The following is a 17639-nucleotide window of genomic DNA, read 5'->3' on the forward strand; positions in this document are numbered from 1 at the left end:
ATGAACTACGATGAGAATACATCTTTTGCTATTCTATGTTATTTTCTTAGTAAATAAATAAATAAATTCCAAAGTCCTTGAACAGACTTGAAGATTGGAGGGCCAGCCATCCTTTAGGATAAAGACTAGAAAATTGTTCTTTAACATATAATATTGTAAACAGCTATTAAAATGGATAATCTCCCTCTGTAAAGGTGCTGAAGGCAAACAGTGATAAATAAACCGCATGCTGTGAGAATTCAGGGTACTGACAGTCATGCGCTCACACACCAGCGTCTGGCTGACTAAATTTAAAAACTATTCACCGAGGAACCAGTGGTACTTCGAAAAAGCTTAAGCTTCAGAAAGACTGGGCTTAGACATGCTGCAGTCACCTCTTCCATATAGCAGACAAGAACCAAAAGGTATTCTTTCAATTATTCACCTTGGAGTAACATCACGCTTCAGAATTTCTCACAGTATTATGGGAAGGAGCAAATGTCACTCTTAAAAAGAAGTTTTGTTATAGTCTATAATATACAAGGATATATATATATATAGATAGATAGATAGATAGATAGATAGATAGATAGATATATATATATATATATATATATATATATATATATATATATATATATATATATATATATATATAGACATCTGACCAACATATAGATCAGTTCACACATAAATGTATTCTATATATTTATCTCAAATTGTGTAAATAATCATTTCAATTATTTCCTTTTTTATTATTATTATTATTTTTTTTTTTTGGACATACACCATAAAGTAAAGTAAAATTCACACCATTTTTTTTCACATTATTTATTACAAAATATTATTTGACCAATAACACTTTAAAATCAAACATTCAGATTTGTTTCAGAAGCTCATAAGAAGCATTAAACCTGCATACTGCTCCTGCACTCCTGATCCAGCATGAAATTCAGTCTGTTTGCATTGATGCACACAATTGCTTTTTAGAAAAAAGGTGCATTCTCATTCTAAAGAACATTTTACTGGACAAATGCAGATGAGTCATCAGTCTTTTTGGTCCTCTGTATCAAATAGGAAAGACAACATTTTTCAAAGTGTCTATCTCCTAAAAACTAGTCGGAAGTGCAATAGCATATAGATGACCTCAAAGTTGCTGAAACAAAACCATGCTCTGTGCTCCAGGAATCGATTTCAGGAGCTCCAGCTCTTTCAGATATCTGACTGTGTTGGTTCTGTTTCTGCTGTTTTGTCGTTGACCAGTTCAGCTGCTTGTTGAGCCTGTGAGGTGATTGCTCGGGCTAAGAAGAGTGGGTCTTGGCTGTCATTCTGCGCCAGCATTTTTCTCTTTCTCAACAGGATGAGTGCAGGGTTCCTCAGCAGGGTGTAGAGCAGCAGCCAGCGCACGCGTACTCTGCCCCCTCCTGTTAAACAACAGATAGGCACAGCTATTTTATAAGAGGCCTGTTTCCCAGAATTTGTGCTTTCTCTATCACTGTTACCTGTTTTATTGCTAAAGGTTGCATAAGAGGACACTGCAGGTCCTTGTTTCTCCAGTGCTCTGCCAAGCAGTAGATGGCAGAAAGACACCATAACTGGGTTGCTATGGTAATGATCAGCAAATATCATCCCTATCCATGTACTATATCCTGGCCAAAAAACAAACAAACAAAAAAACATTATAATAACCATTGTACAAAAATACCGGAAAGTAAAAAAGGTAAAGGTATTAAAAAAAAAAAAATTACACAAGTCTAATTAATTAATTAATATAATATTTTTTATTAATATAAATACCCAGATATAATTAAATAAACAATATTAAATTAGATAATTATCATGTTCCTATTATCCACTTTGAGAATAAAATGATATTTAGAACTGTACATATGTCATTATTACCTGGATCCATGGACTCATAGCCCCGCTGCATGATGGTCCGATCAATGCGTGACACCAGCCATGTGCCCACAATGCAGCTGCTTAAAAGGCGCAAAATGCAGTTGCTCAACCCCATAACCACATTATAGAAGAAGAAAAAGTAGTTAAAGCAGTGGAACGCTTTTCTGTGGAGAAGAGAAGATATTCAAATAGTTTATATATATATAATGTATATATATATATATATATATATATATATATATATATATATATATTTATATATATATGTATATATATATATATATATATATATATATATGTGTGTGTGTGTGTGTGTGTGTGTGTGTGTGTGTGTGTGTGTGTGTGTGAACTATATCATACAAATGAGTAAGGTATATTTTATTTTATGTTATTTTTTGGACAGTAATTAATACTTTTATTCAGCAAGGGCTCATTAAAACAGTCAAAAGTGACAGTAAATACATTTATAAAATTAACACATTTCCATTCCCAGTAAAATTTCCTATTAATCAAAAATTCTGAAAAAAACCCCCACAAAAATACAGTTTTCACTAAAATATTAAGCAGCAAAGCTGTTTTAGCAACAATGATAAAAAATGTTTCTTGAACAGAAATCAGCATATTAGAACGAATTCTGAATGATCATGTGACATACTGGAATGATGCTGAAAATTCAGTTTTGCCATTAGGAATAAATTACATTTTGAAGTATATTGAATATAAAAACAGTAATTTTAAATTCTAAGAGTTTTGCGGCTTCATATTGTTTTCTCCATATTGGAACCTGTGATACTTTTTTTCAGGATTCTTTGATGAATAAAATGTTTAAAAGAACAGCATATATTTAAAATAGAGATCTTTTGTAACAACACTATTCAAAAGTTTGTGGTCAATATTTATTTCTGTTTTTTTTTTTTTATATATAAATGATTGCTTTTATTCAGAAAGTGTACAAAAAGTTACAATAAAGACTTATTATATATTTTAAAATTGTTTTTAATACTATTTATCAAATCTTGAAAAAGTATCACAGGTTCTAAAAATATGTTTCCGACACTGATAATAAATCAGCATATTAGAATGATTTCTGAAGGATCATGTGACACTGAAGATTGTAGTAATGGCTAATGAAAATAATGAAAATAAACATAATAATATAAAAGGTGCTTTTAACAGGTCTTACCTGTTGTTGAGTGCAAGGGGCTTTTCTTTGTCATCAGGTGAGAGTTTGTCCTGCAGGAAAAATACTTGGACCAAAATAATCTGCACTACCACCAAGGCTATCACTAAGAGTATTGTCAGCCTGCAATCACATACAACACAGATTTAATGCTATTCAAAGACTGCATATCATTAATAAATTAACATGATGTTAGCTATAAAATTTTATGTCGTCCTGCAGGTTCACATTTATTATTGTAAGATTGGTTTCCTGAAACAACCTTTACATTATGCTTATGAAAAATTAATTTGGTTTTGAGATGTCTTTAAAGGAACTCACAGAATAATGCCTACACTAGAAAGCCAGCTAAGAAAGTGTCCCTTCTGGATTGGAAGAACAACCCCATACACAAACAGCAAGGCAAAAAGGAACTGCACAAAGTGAACTATCAGAAACCCTGCAGAAACAAAAACACTAAATTCAATACAACAAACCATGTCGTCATCAAATTCTTTGATTTATTTGAGTCACTTTGACCAACAACACTACAAAAGTAAGCAAAGCATGTAAAGCACAGATGCCCGTGAAGTTATTGACCTCTCTGAACAGACGGTAAACTCAGCTGATCTCTCCACATCACTACATGAAAACTACTGGAAAAAATAGAAATGTACATACCCCACAGAGTGAAGGCAATCTGCCAGCCTGAATATCTTGTTATAGCAGCCTGAGAAAGAAAAGCACTTGGCATTTAGCCTTCCCTAAATGCTGAGATGTTCTTTTTTTTTTAATCAGTCAAAGAGGAAAGCTAATGAAACAAAATCATTGACTCTTTAAAATCCAAAAACTTTACTCACTACACTGACTGCAGGGCTTGGTTTATGGAACTTCTCTGGAAGAAAACTTTTCTGTCCTCTCCACAACCTCTTTAAATGCTTCCTGCAGTCATAAATAGAGCTTATTATTTGGTATTTTTATTTTTTATCCATTTGAGGATACTGCCTTTTGGTAATTACTGAAATTGTTATAATGTTGATTTATTTTTACATAAAGAATGCTTACATAAGCATACCTGTAACATACTAGCACGTGCAAAGTGTAAGTAACAGATGTGAGAGTGGAAAAAATGGTTGTCGCCAACCAAGACCCTGAGAAAAAAATGTTTTATGAAATAAACATTAAATCATTGTACATCTATGTTTTGAAAGAAGTATCTTATGCTCACCAAGGTTGTATTTATTTGATAAAAAAAACAGTAAAAACAGTTATATTATAAAATATTATTTAAATTTAAAATAACTGTTTTCTATTTGAATATATTTTAAAATATGATTTATTCCTGTGATGGCAAAGCTGAATTTTCAGAAACATTTCTTATTATTATCAATGTTTTTGAAATTATGTGACTGATTCGGAATATCATGCCACTTAATATTGTGTGGAAACCATGATACATTAAGATTGTTTTTTTTAATAGAAAGATTAAAAGAACAGCATTTATTTGAAATAGAAATATTATGTAACAATGTAAAATGTATACTGTTGCTTCTGATCAATTTAATGCATCCTTTCTGAATAAAAGTGTTCATTTTATTCAATAAAAATCTTACTCACTCCAAACATTTGAATGGTAGTGTAATATGTACAGCCATTATAAATAGAAGCAAAAAGATAAGAAGAAAAATATATCTTACTTCTTGCAACAAAGCTGAACTCATTCATCCTGGGAATGAAGGAAGTGAACACATTGTTTGTTTCATTACAGGACGATGCAATCTCTGCAAGTGAGTTCTTTAAAGCATCTAGTTTGTCAAAGGTGTAGTCACTCAAGCTGTAGTCTGCAAGGGTTATCTACAAACAGAAAAACACATTTGCATCTTTAGCTTTAATTACTAAAAAAAGTAATAAATATATAATAATGTGGTGTACATTAGTGAGGGCCGACCGACCGTATACAAGCCAATCAAAGAGATAATGGATGTGCCAATCATCCTGTTAGGGAATTTAAAATGAGGATCCCAGTCATACACTTTTCTACGGAACCAACTCTTTTCTTCTGGCCTGAGGGGCAATAGAAGATTGAATATTGGCTGATTGGGGTAAATACAGTAATAAATGCATTAACGTTGGATGAGTGTGTACCGTTCAGGGGGGCGTTTCAGTAGAGTCTGTACATATCGGAACTGATGGAACTGTAGATCCTCCTCACTCTATTTAACAGAGAAACATTACTCTTTCAATGAAACATTAATCTCTTTAATTTATTAATATACTGTTTTCATTGTTGGTGTTGTCATGTTGGTGCATTATGCTTTATTGTTTGCATGCATTATGTTAATTAAATTGCTTGGCATGCATTATGTTAATTAAATATTACAAATGTACCTGCATATAAAGAGATAAACATTAACCAAGATCAATTAATTCTGTAAAAGTATTGTTCATTGTTATTTTATTTTAGCTATCGCATAATGCAACCAAATACAACACTATGGGGGTCATTCCTTGTCAAATCAACCAAATTTCAGAAACTTCCCTGGCTCAAATATTTGATTTTGCTAGGTCTGTTAGTCAAATCCGTTGACTTTAGCAATCTTTGGTGCATTATGTGCTGATGGTGACCATTTAACAATGGGGAAAGAGCACTTTTTATTTTTATGCACTTTTTACTTTTTAAAGTTTGCATGACCTGTAATTCAGGAAGTCCTAAATATATCTTAATGCCCTTTTAGATGTTGGGTCTTAACAAACTTTCCTTTTGGCATCTTAATTTTTAAGGCCCTTTATGGTTCAGCTCCAGATATATTGAAATTTCAATATGGCTCCAGAGGAAAATCGTTAAATTGTACATATTTTCAGTGGTGAAAAAACAAATGTGGGACACTTTACATTACTAATTAATTAAATTATCCATGGTATTAAATATTTTGGCTTTTCAGAAAAAATATTAGCAAAATCGAGTTGACACGGAATTAATCCATTGTAAATTGATGAAATAACTTAAATCATGGGTGTCAAACTCAATTCCTGGAGGGCTGGAGCACTGAAGAGTTTAAATTCAACCCTAATTAAACACACCTGATCCAACTAATCAAGCCCTTCAGGCTCATTTGAAAACTAGATGCTATGTGTGTTTGAGCAGGGTTGAAACAAAACTCTGCAGGGCTCTAGCCCTAAATAAATTTAGTCTGACACCCCCGGACTTAAATTATACCAAGACACAGGATCTGACCTCATCAGGTTGCAGCTGCAGGTGGATTCTTACTGCCTTTACAATGATATACATGAACCGTCCCAGCAGGAAAAACAGACACAGGAAGAACGGCCATAGGATGATCAATTTCTCGTGACGGCCTAAAATCTACAGCCAGCAAAATATGTTTAAATTGTGTATTTATCCACCTACAAATGATTATTTTTTATTAAACAAATTATATCCATTCAGACACCTTTACATTGGTGGAAAACTAAGAAAACGATAATTGATCTTGCCTTGTATCAGAAAAAATACAGAGTTATTAATAAAAAAATTAAAGTTAATTATTAATCATATTCACCCACCTTTCCAGAGGGACAGCTTATCGTGTCATACAGTCTCACAATGAGCCTGAAACCCACCAAGTATGAAAATTAAACAGTCAGTTCAACAGCTCATAAATCCCTTTACAAATATGTTTGCCGTGCTAAGATTTTAGACTGAAGGTATGAGTAAGAGTTTTCTCATGTACCATATGAGTGTGTATAGAAGACCTAAAACCCCTCCTAGCACTCGGTTTGGTGTTGAAAGACAAGCAAAGAATGGCAGGTAGGCCACGCCAACTTCTATTGCTCCAACCACGTACACAATAACTGAAAGAGACAGGTCATACAGATAACACATACAGAGCTGTAACTTAACTGTAACTGTAAATGTAACTTAAAACTACAGAATAGATACAGATACCGTCAAAAAAACTGTTATATTGTGAAATATTATTATGCACTGTTTTATTAAAACTACCTTTAGCCCAGTTAGGCACAGTAAATGGTGTGTAGGACTCAGAGAAAAGCTGAATCACACTGGGAGCAATAGCACCAAATGCAAAACCATAAGACCATCGGTTGCTTAGACTGCATATGAAATCCAATGGCCTGCAATGAAAACACACACACACACACACGACTTAAAAAACACTAAGACATCTGAAAAAAACACAGATATATATTAAACCTACAGATCACTCACACCACAATGCCAAATCGACCCCTGAGATATGGAAAGCGATGCTCAAAAGGCTGAGCCTTCGCTCTGCGCTGTACAAATGAGAGGAGAAATACAATGCAGACCTAAAACAGGAAAAGAAGTATTCTACATGACAAAAAACTCTGAGAGAAGCCTAATGATGTAACAATTATAATAAGCATAAAACACAGACAGTATATGGACACCAGTTGACGTCAACTAGTAAAAAAATGTCACGTCAGTTCTTGAAGCATAACTTCCGCTTCTAGAGAAAGTGTTGCATGATTGTCCAGAGGAAAGACAGTTCTCTCTGGACTAATGCAAGAATTACTCACAGCAGGAACAAGAGAGCAATGCAGGAACAAATCCACTGAAATTCCATTCTGACATTCCTCCCTAAGAGAAAGAGGAGAGAGAGAAATGAGAAAGAATGAGAGAGGGGTTAGAGCACAGCATGAATGAATGAAAAAGAAAGTTGAATGATAACAGCTTCTGTGACATTACGATTAAAATATAAACTTCTACACTTACTTTATATAATCAAAGCTTTATTTTCAGGGTAACTATAATTACTGTTTTATTTTTATAATATAAGATGCTGTGTCGTAAAAACAATCTTAATATCAACAGATAAGATTTATCACACACCAGTGACCTAAATACGCTTACCTTTATCGTTTTTCTTTTTTTAAATATTAATGATCAAGTCCATTTTAAATTTTTACTATTTAATTTTGTCTCGTAAAGAAATTAATGTCTCGCAGAATGTAACATAATTTTAATTTTAAAAAATATATTCAAATTCAAATAATTAGTTTAACTTTGTGTTACTGTAAGCTGTTTAACTGACAAAATTATTGGCTTAGGTAATGAACCTTTTCATATAAATATAATAAAATATATTGTAAACAATCTTACCCAGCAAATACAGAATGTCTTTCCTGGCTATACTGGCAAATATTTTCTGAAATAAGCAGAAGTAACTCACATGATTTCTGAAGCTTCAGTTGACTCCCGTTCTGCAGGTGGAGTAAAGGAGTGATACTCTACTACAATATTGTTCATAGACAAAGACTAGCAAGGCCGTAAAGTTGTTCTCCTTCATAACAAACACTAATTCCAGTGTACTATCATATAAAGCTTTCACTTCTTGAATGTGGATATAGATGTCTCGTCACATGACTGGACAACCTTCGACCCAGGCCGCACAGTAGAGTAACTCTCGAGAGATGTGCCAGTGTTTTATTGACTGTACTGTTACTGTGTAATGAGTGCAAACATAGATAAGACTTGCTGTTGCACTAGAGCAGATTATTTATTTTGTGTGCTACAGCACTGCTGAAATGTAGGCCTAGCGACTCTAAATTCACACACAATGCTCACCTTTGTGTCACCCTGAGCTACTTCAGATTACAGTTTCATTTTCTCAGCAGCAGCAATGGTAAGTAAATAAATAAATAAATAGTATATAACGCAATGCATCAGTGTTAACAATAATCAAACTAGGTGCAAATGATAGGCAAATATCAGGTGAGTATCATGTTATTGCAGGATTTAATGCTGATCACTCAAACCAACACATGGGGGCGCTGTTGATGAGCTTTAAATGACTGTAGCATGACTTTAAAATGACTGTAGCATGATGAAAATGATTTCTAATAGACTTTTTAAATTCCTGTCCTATACGTGTGATATTTGTGCCTTCAAAAATATCTAATTTCTTTTGAAGAAATTTTAACTGATGAAAACTTCTGAAAGAAGTTTTACAGTAGCTTAGTTATGGGTGCTATATTTCATGGTACAGAATAGGTCTCGTCTGTTTGATTTACATAGCCTATAGGCTACATATATATAATGACTCGAGCCAAAAAGACACTAGAGTAGGCCAGTGAGTAAGCATTGCATTACAAAACATCAAACGTGGCTCTTCATTACACCTGTGGTTACTCTGCTATATATCACCTGCATAAACTAAGACAAATTAGTTTCGAGGAAAAGCTTGTCTAGTAATCTTACAAGTGCACTAGAAACGCCCACCGCTGTCACTTCTGTGCTCTTCAACAGAGCTCTTCACCAATGTCTAGAAAACTGCGATTTACAGTAGTCAGACGCGATCGCTATCATAAAAACTTTCACGAAAAGGATTGTCCTGATGAACGACAAGGCAGAGGTGTTTTTGTTTCAAGGCAGACATAGGTTTTTGATTTGTAAATGAAGTGGTCTCCCGCAGTTTTCTGAGGATGAGGGAGTTGCTGCAGCTGAATTTGGGCTTCTTCACCAAATCCTGCCTCGTGATCGGGTTCCTCTGCGGGATTCACTTCATCGTGGCTTTGTTTTTTTATTTATCAGAGTCGCCTTTAACATTTATGAGTTACCGACAAATTCAGTCACTCTCTGATATATTTAATTCACAAACTCATAAAACTTCCGGACTCGGCATCCAGAATGGCACTGGAACAGAGGTAGATGAAAAGAAATGGATCTATACTAATAGAAGTGACGTGAAAGATGACGTGGTACTAGAGTCGTGTCCCGAGACGTCTCCACTTCTGGGTAAGTTAACCTGAAATTAAAAATGAAGTATCTGTTCATCTGTTGCTCAGTTTTTGTCTTTGTGTGTGTGTGTGTGTGTGTGTGTGTGTCCTAGTCTTCCCTACGTTTTGGGGACCAAATGTGCCCAAAAGGATAGTGATATCAGTAAATTTGAATGTTGTGGGGACATTTTTGGTCCTCGTGAGGAAAGTCTCATTTTTAAAAAAAGAAGAAGAAAGAAGGAAAAAAACCTGCTGAGAGTTCTGTGTTAGGGGTAGGTTTAAAGGTAGGGTTAATGTGTGAGGGGATATAAAATACAGTTTGTACAGTATAAAAATCATTACACCTACAGAATTTCCCCATAAAACATGTAAACACAACTGTGTGTGTGTGTGTGTGTGTGTGTGCATGTTTTTCTATACTGATGGGGAATTAAACTTGAATACACACCAACTCATGGGGACTTGTCACTTGTGTCACCGTAAAGACTTAAATTAAGGTCCAGATGGGTACAAAAAATGTATAAGTCATACAAAATGAGTTTTTTGAGGTTGTAAAAAATGCAGGTTTTCTGTGAGGGGTGGGTTTCAGTGTAGGGTTGGTTGAGGGCATAGAGAAAACAGTTTTTAAAGTATAAAAAGCATTATGCCTATGGAGAGTCCATACAAACATAGTGCACCAGATATGTGTGTGTGTGTTTGTGTGTTAACTTTACATCAATAGACTAGGGCTAGCACAATTTTTTACTCCAATAAAACATCAGGAATATTTTTAATTAGTTGTTAAACCAACATAGAAAACACACATTTGTGTAAATCGTTGTTTGAGCCATTTAGTTCAAGACCCTATGGAGTTCAGCCACAACAGAGTTTCTTTCTTTCGTTCTTTCTGTAACCAACAATTAATAAAATGGCTTTTTCATTTAACTAGGCTCTCCTTGCTGATTGAAAGAGAAAGCTGGAATTTTTTTTGAGAGAGACTAAGAGAAAAAGAGAAAAAAAAGTGGGGGGAGACGGAAGTTGGCTTGTTTGAGACCGGAAGCAGGCTAAACTATTGTTGCATAAGAAGGGTCTTTCTCTGTCATGTCTGCAAACCCTCTGACCTCCACTTTCCCTAACTGTCTTTCTCTCTCCCGATTCCCCTTTCAGTGGGTCCACTGCGAGTTGAATTTTCTGATCCGGTAAATCTGGAAATGGTCCGTAAAAATAATCCACAGCTGCTGATGGGTGGCAGGTATAAGCCCAGTGATTGTGTGGCTCTGCAAAAAGTGGCAATAATCATCCCATTCAGAAACAGAAGTGAACACCTGAAGTACTGGCTCTACTACCTTCACCCCATCCTACAGAGACAACAGCTGGATTATGGGATTTATGTCATACAACAGGTACAGCACAAAATGATTTATTAACTTTACTTAATGTTACACAGTTGACAGAGCAGGGTGGAGATGTGAGGGTAAATCCACACCTGATCTCCCCACACAACCCTCCAACAGACCTACACATAGATAGATAGATAGATAGATAGATAGATAGATAGATAGATAGATAGATAGATAGATAGATAGATAGATAGATAGATAGACTTTTGCAGGTTAGACTTTTCTTTGGGGGACACCTTGAAGTATGGAAATGCGGTGACTTGACTTTGCATAGACAACATGCTTGGTCTGACTTTCAACTGCTTTGAAATTTGCTGTGCAATAACACTGAAAACACTAACAATCATAGAACATAGAACACCCATTTATTAGATACTTTTGTCTATTGAAAAGTACTTTTTATGCCACAGCTTGGAATCTTCCGTGCTGATCTGCTTCACAGACCTCTGCTTTGTTAAAGATACTAAATATGGGTTTTGAAATAGTTAGTAGTTGTAGGAGCTGGTCACCTAAATAAATTTGTTGAAACATGGGCTTAAACTTTGTTCAGATTTATTCAAATCATGAATCTGCATTTATGAGATATTTTTTGAAGTTCTGCACTATTTTTACGTGACTACTCAGATGGAAGCACATTTTTGATGCTGTTTACGGTAAATGAACACATTTGTACAGATGATCAGATGTTACTTCTTCCTCTGACGCTGTTAAGAACATTCTCAAATCATGCTGGACGATGTGATTTGAAAATGTCCCACATTCTAACAAAATGTTGCACAACCATTCAAAGGTTTTATGTCGGTAAAATTTTGTAATGTTTTATTAAATACATTTGCACAGGTGTTTTATATCTTATGCAGGCCAAGGCTGCATTTATTTAATCAAAAAATTAAATTATGCAAAAAATGCAGTAAAATAGTAATTTTGTGAAATGTTATTATAATGTAAAATAAGTAACTTTTATAGTTTTATGTTTTAAAAAGTAATTTATTCCAGTGATGCCAGTCTAACTATTAATTTCTTAAGAAAAAAAAAGTGCCCCTAAAGTTTGAATGGTAGTGCATGTATTTAGTTTTTTGTCTTGTCTTGCTTAAGTCTTGCTGCCATTAAAACAAAAAGGGAGACATCAAATACTAAAAGATTCTGAAATGAATTTACAAATTTTACTTTAACTTTTCATCTAAAACTTGGCTTAATAAATCAGTACATAGCTACCTCCTCTTTGTGATTCTTTTTTTGTCATTTCAGCCCCCATTTCACCATCTGTTTACTTTGTTCACAGGAAAATCAGTATGCAAACTGCTATGCAGACTAAGAAATGCTTGCTTATTTGTTTATCTACTTTGTGTGTATCTCTGTATGTGTTTATAACACATAAGTTGGGTCATGCATGCCTGATTGACTGATTTAGCTGTGATCATTAAGGTCCTATCAATGTCAAGGCGATTTTGTTTGCATAAAGTCTGTGTGTGATTAATCTATTTACATGTGAATTTTACATTTTTGGCTCCAAAGAAAAATGTGTTTTATCCTGTGTGAGGCCAATGCTGGGTGGTAACTGATTACATGTATTACATAATCAGATTCCCAAAATGTATTTTACATTTTAAAATACTCATAATTAGATTATAGTTACTTTTTAGTTTATTACATGATTACATATGATGCATAAGAAATGCTCCAGTAAAGCTCTTTTCATGCTGAAATCTAGTAATCTAAAAGTAGTCCGATTATATTTCCTAAAATGTGTAATCTAATGGAATATATTACTAATTAAATGTAATTTAAATACTAATTTTTGTCGTGTAATTTGGACTACAATTTATAAGTACTCTACCCAGTGATGTGAGTCATAAGATCTCTTGTAAATGTGCTTTGTGCTGCTTGTTTAGGACGGAGAAGATACATTTAACAGGGCGAAACTGCTCAATGTGGGTTATGCAGAGGCTCTGAAGGAGTACGATTATGACTGTTTCATCTTCAGTGATGTAGACATCATTCCCATGGACGACCGCAACACCTACAAGTGCTCTAGCCAGCCACGCCACCTCTCTGTGTCCATGGACAAGTTTGGTTTTAGGTAAGACGAAACACCACCCGTACATTTAATAAAACATGTAACATAATATTTGTAAAGTGATACCAATATCTCAAAGTGCCACTTCACTTGAAGGTTAAAATACCAGCTGCCCATGTTGCTCAAAATGTATTTACCTAAACAAATGACCTTGAGGTGCAGCACAGGAAGCAAATTAAATATCCTGTTATGTTAGTAGAAAGATGGCTCAGGGATCAAAGTCATTTGGATCAAGACCGATCGCAATGCAGCTGTGTAAACTCTATATGCAGAGCATGACAATATCTTATAACCTTACTGACATGGTCTAAAGTAAACAGTCACTAGCTTGATGGTTAATGATTAAATATATATACACCTATATATTAATGATCAAAAGACATGTATAATGTTACAAAAATATCTATATTTTAAATAATTACTACTTGAGGATAAAATCAGCATATTAGAATGATTTCTGAAGGATCTTATGACACTGTAGACTTCACTTATAGTTCCTTAAAATTCAACTTTGAAATCACGTAAAATATATTAAAATAGAAAAAAATATATGTGGAGTGAAGTTCTATGATGTTACAAATTTGAGTGTTTTGGGCCAAAAAAATTACATTAAAGACTTCTTTAGAAAACATTAAAAAATCTTGCCGACCCTAAAATTTGGAGTTCTATTTCCAGTCTTGCAAGAATTTGATGAGAAATTGAGTTGAAATGTCATACTTGTGTGCGTCTACAGAGATGTTAATTTATCTTCTCTCTCCATTTAATATCTTTGCTACAGCTGTAATAAAAACTTTTTTTGTGTGTTTAGTTTTATTTTCCTGTGGACAGTCACATCAGGTGATCTGTCAGAATTCAGACACAATAATACAGTATAATATTTACACAGATAATATTTCAAATAGCCTTACATTCAAGTTTCTATTCTGAATGCTTTCTCCAATCATATTGCAATGTTAACATCAGCAGCAGTCTACACAATATAGTCTCTCAGGGTAACATACAAACCAATCATTTCATCAGCTTTTTTGTTTAATTGAATTACATCAAATCTTTGAGTAGATTTTGAGTAGTGTAAAGATGTATCTGACCTAATATCAGGCTTAGTCTATGAACATAATTCCATTTAGTATGAAGTAAAACCTGAAATGCATATCAGATGGTGTTGTTGAGTTTTGTTTTTGTGTGGTTTATTGTTCATGAGAGTTAGTTTCAGTGACTTAAAGGGATAGTTCACCCCAAAAAATGACAATTAACCTGTTTTACTCACCCTCAAGGCATCCTAGGCGTGTCTTGACATTCCCATTTCAGATGAACACATTCATAATGATATTTGAAATTGTCCCGTCTGTTCCAATCGGTATAATTGCTGTGAATGGCGTGCCTGTTTCTGAATCCGAAAAAGTGTATCCATCCATCATAAATCTACTCCACACAGCTCCGGGGTGTTAATAAAGACCTTCTGAAGCGAAACGATGCGTTAGTTTAAGAAAAAAATTTATTCCAGAAACTATATAAACTATATTGTCCAGCTTCCGGTTGCTCATGCAGGCACGTTCATAGGTGAAGGCATCATGTTACGGTATAAAAGGTGCTTTTTAGTCTTTGCAAGCAAAGCTGGATCATGGCTCATCACTTTTTTTGAGAGAAGTGTCAAACAAATCAAAAATCTAATTTCTCAATGCAAAAACTCAAAGAATTTAGGTCTTTCCCCAGCTACAATACATAATACTGTGAAAAGATTCATGCAATCCAGAGAAATCTCTGTCTGCATGTAAAAAAAAAAAAAAAAAACATATGAAAACAACAATTTTTCATTAAAAATGGATTCTGTCTGACTGCAGGTTACCATATAAACAGTATTTCGGGGGTGTATCAGCAATGAGTAAAGAGCAGTTTCAAAAGATCAATGGTTTTCCCAATAACTACTGGGGCTGGGGAGGAGAAGACGACGACATTTTTAACAGGTCAGGACAATACAATAACTCTCTTACTATTAATTACAAGTTCTGTCCTTCCATATGTGTTTTAATGACTGTTATTATTTTTGAAGGCTGGTATTTCGAGGCATGAAAATATCAAGGCCGAGTGGAGACATTGGTAAATGTAGAATGATTCGTCACTCGAGAGACAAGAAAAATGAGCCAAACCCACAGAGGTAGTCTGTCTTTCACAACCACACGTGCATATACATGCAAGACCGATTGAATGCCCTTCTAAAGTTGTATCTCTGTTTCACAGATTCAAGAGAATCAATCACACAAGACAGACAATGAACACGGATGGCGTCAAATCACTCATATACAAAGTGATCGATATAGAGAAAGACCAGCTCTACAGCAAGATCACAGTGGACATCGGCAAGCCATGAAACCTCTAGAGCTCTGAAGGAACATTTCGCTCACTGCGACTCTTCGGAGATCTTAAAACTGCACAGCCATCGTGAATCGGTTCAAAACAACGAAGAAAACTTGTCTGAGAAACGAGTTAGAATGAAAGTGACATTCTTCTATACACCAAGCGAAAGAACCGATGTTTTTTTTTATTATTATTCCTGATTATTATACTCATGCACCTGTGTGCCTCATTATCAGTGTCAGCTTTAACAAAACTCAACTTCATTCTTGTGAACCTTCTATGCAAAGCAGTCAGTGAAGATCACGCCTCAGGAAAACATGAAGTTCAGCAACTAACACATACTGATACGCTCCTCACAAATCTCCTCACGGAGCTTTTAAGAAAAGACAGTATGTACACATATTCTGCTTGCAAATATGCATCAGTAGTAGACTTTTTAGTCTAACTTTACACCCGTGTCCATGTTATTGTAGCCAATCATTATATAATGTATAAATATAATAATATAATGAGTAATATTAAAGGGATAGTTCACCCAAAAAACTCACCTTCCAAGTTGTTACAAAATCTGTAAGAGTTTATTTTCCTTTCTTTCTTTCTTTCTCTCATACAGGTTTTGGAACAACTTGAGGGTGAGTAAACAATGACAGAATTTTCATTTTTGGGTGAACTATTCTTTAGATGAACAAAATGTGTGTAATACATTTTAAATACCAAAATATGGTTTCATTACACTGTTTTACAATATCATTTAAAAGACACTCCTACATAGCGTTCTTCTCTTTTGATTGTTGATTATTATTTATTTTGATTGGTGGAGGTTGAGTGTTGTGTGTAAGCAATTAAAAATATCTCACACTAGGCCATGTGGGACCCACTGAATATTAAGTAATAATAATTGGTGATGTTATATGGGGGGTTGGGGGGTGGTATAGTTGTAGCTAAATAAATCATGAACGATTTCAGGCTCTTATCAACTATGAAAAAGTGACTGAAAAAGCAAACGCGTTGATGGGAGAGTGTTAAGACTGATGTTTCAAAGTCTTCTAAATGTTTTTGAAAGAAGTTTCTTGCACTCAGTTGCATTCATTTGATCAAATATATTGTAAGAACAGTAATATTGTGAAATATGAAGTAAGGGATAATGTACATCCAGCCGGTAGTTATCGCAGAATAACCCCTGATAGGGTGAGCAGGAACCAGACTTGAAGAGAAGTGACTGACCAATCAGAATCAAGTATGTTTGTGTCATTAATATTATGATTGAAAAAAAAGATATTTATAACATAATGCAATATTTAATAATATAATATGTTGAAATAAAAATTAAGATTTTCATGTAAAATTGGTGTAGTAACATCTGTAGGAGAATGTGTGTGTGTGGAAAAACCTTTCTTGTGGCTATACCTTTAAATTACTGTATTTTTGCTTTATTTTTAGTGCAGTGGACATTACTTCCATTGCAAGTTTTTTTTTTTTTTGATAATAACATTTACTTAAACTAAAACCATAAAAAATTTTGTTACTTAAAATGAATAAATAAAATACTTGAAATAAAATAAAATATATAATTACTGAAACATTTGATTTCAGCTAGCTACTCGTTTTGATTTAGTTTTACTTGAAGTATTAAAATAAAATAAAAAATAATAATAATAAATGCATGGACAAGTTTTAAAAAGGAAAAGCTAATATAATTATAAAAATAAGAAAATTAAATTACTAAAATTACGTCCTAAAACTTAAGAACTAAAATTAAAGTGAAATGAAAATAGAAAATAAACTCACAAATATAGAACAAATTAATTTGAAATTAATTCATTTAAAATAATGTATATCATTAAAACGAAAATATCATAGATCAAAACTTTTAACTTCTCATTTTCATTTAGTTTAACTTGACGTACTAAACTAAAGTTAAAAGTAATGAAATTAAGTGACAAATATATGGACATGTTAAAAAAGGAAAAAATAGCTAATAACAAAAATATGAAAATAAGAAAATGACAAAAATTAAGTTCCAAAACTT

The 17639-nt window shown here is 33.8% G+C and overlaps 2 protein-coding genes across 3 annotated transcripts; one reads left to right on the forward strand and one right to left on the reverse strand.

The window, feature by feature from the left end:
• Window positions 1-794: 794 nt before the first annotated feature.
• On the reverse strand, window positions 795-8489 carry LOC127976421 (stimulated by retinoic acid gene 6 protein-like). 2 transcript variants are annotated; one of them, XM_052580939.1, is made up of 18 exons: window positions 8254-8489; window positions 7601-7661; window positions 7269-7336; window positions 7044-7174; window positions 6772-6892; window positions 6605-6650; window positions 6276-6404; window positions 5186-5253; window positions 4993-5104; window positions 4738-4894; window positions 4116-4191; window positions 3901-3982; window positions 3722-3770; window positions 3383-3500; window positions 3065-3184; window positions 1882-2045; window positions 1482-1628; window positions 795-1403 (listed from the first exon to the last, which is right to left on the reverse strand). In XM_052580939.1, exons 1-18 carry the CDS (start codon window positions 8328-8330, stop codon window positions 1192-1194), a joined length of 1938 nt encoding a protein of 645 aa, XP_052436899.1. In that variant the 5' UTR covers window positions 8331-8489; the 3' UTR covers window positions 795-1191. The 2 variants fall into 2 exon arrangements, with proteins under 2 accessions (XP_052436899.1, XP_052436828.1); XM_052580868.1 differs by having other exon boundaries at window positions 7269-7369; window positions 8254-8488.
• A 105-nt stretch (window positions 8490-8594) lies between these two features.
• On the forward strand, window positions 8595-16492 carry LOC127976547 (beta-1,4-galactosyltransferase 1). The gene is made up of 6 exons (XM_052581074.1): window positions 8595-9818; window positions 10946-11181; window positions 13071-13258; window positions 15097-15219; window positions 15306-15410; window positions 15494-16492. The coding sequence occupies exons 1-6, from the start codon at window positions 9506-9508 to the stop codon at window positions 15621-15623; spliced, it is 1095 nt and encodes a 364-aa protein (XP_052437034.1). The 5' UTR covers window positions 8595-9505; the 3' UTR covers window positions 15624-16492.
• Window positions 16493-17639: the final 1147 nt, after the last annotated feature.

Source organism: Carassius gibelio, chromosome A1 (genome assembly GCF_023724105.1).
Source record: "Carassius gibelio isolate Cgi1373 ecotype wild population from Czech Republic chromosome A1, carGib1.2-hapl.c, whole genome shotgun sequence".
Lineage (NCBI taxonomy): Eukaryota > Metazoa > Chordata > Actinopteri > Cypriniformes > Cyprinidae > Carassius > Carassius gibelio.

What these genes read in the sequence shown, in the direction of transcription:
- LOC127976421 (XM_052580868.1), bottom strand. Translation starts at nt 8,330, where the DNA reads ATGAACAATATTGTAGTAGAGTATCACTCCTTTACTCCACCTGCAGAA. An exon ending in ATTGCTCTCTTGTTCCTGCT is followed by an intron (nt 7,370 to 7,600) that starts GTGAGTAATTCT and finishes TTCCTGTTTTAG; the next exon opens with GTCTGCATTGTATTTCTCCT. An exon ending in CCCCTTGCACTCAACAACAG is followed by an intron (nt 2,046 to 3,064) that starts GTAAGACCTGTT and finishes TCTTCTCCACAG; the next exon opens with AAAAGCGTTCCACTGCTTTA.
- LOC127976547 (XM_052581074.1), top strand. Translation starts at nt 9,506, where the DNA reads ATGAGGGAGTTGCTGCAGCTGAATTTGGGCTTCTTCACCAAATCCTGC. An exon ending in CGAGACGTCTCCACTTCTGG is followed by an intron (nt 9,819 to 10,945) that starts GTAAGTTAACCT and finishes TTCCCCTTTCAG; the next exon opens with TGGGTCCACTGCGAGTTGAA. An exon ending in GGATTTATGTCATACAACAG is followed by an intron (nt 11,182 to 13,070) that starts GTACAGCACAAA and finishes CTGCTTGTTTAG; the next exon opens with GACGGAGAAGATACATTTAA.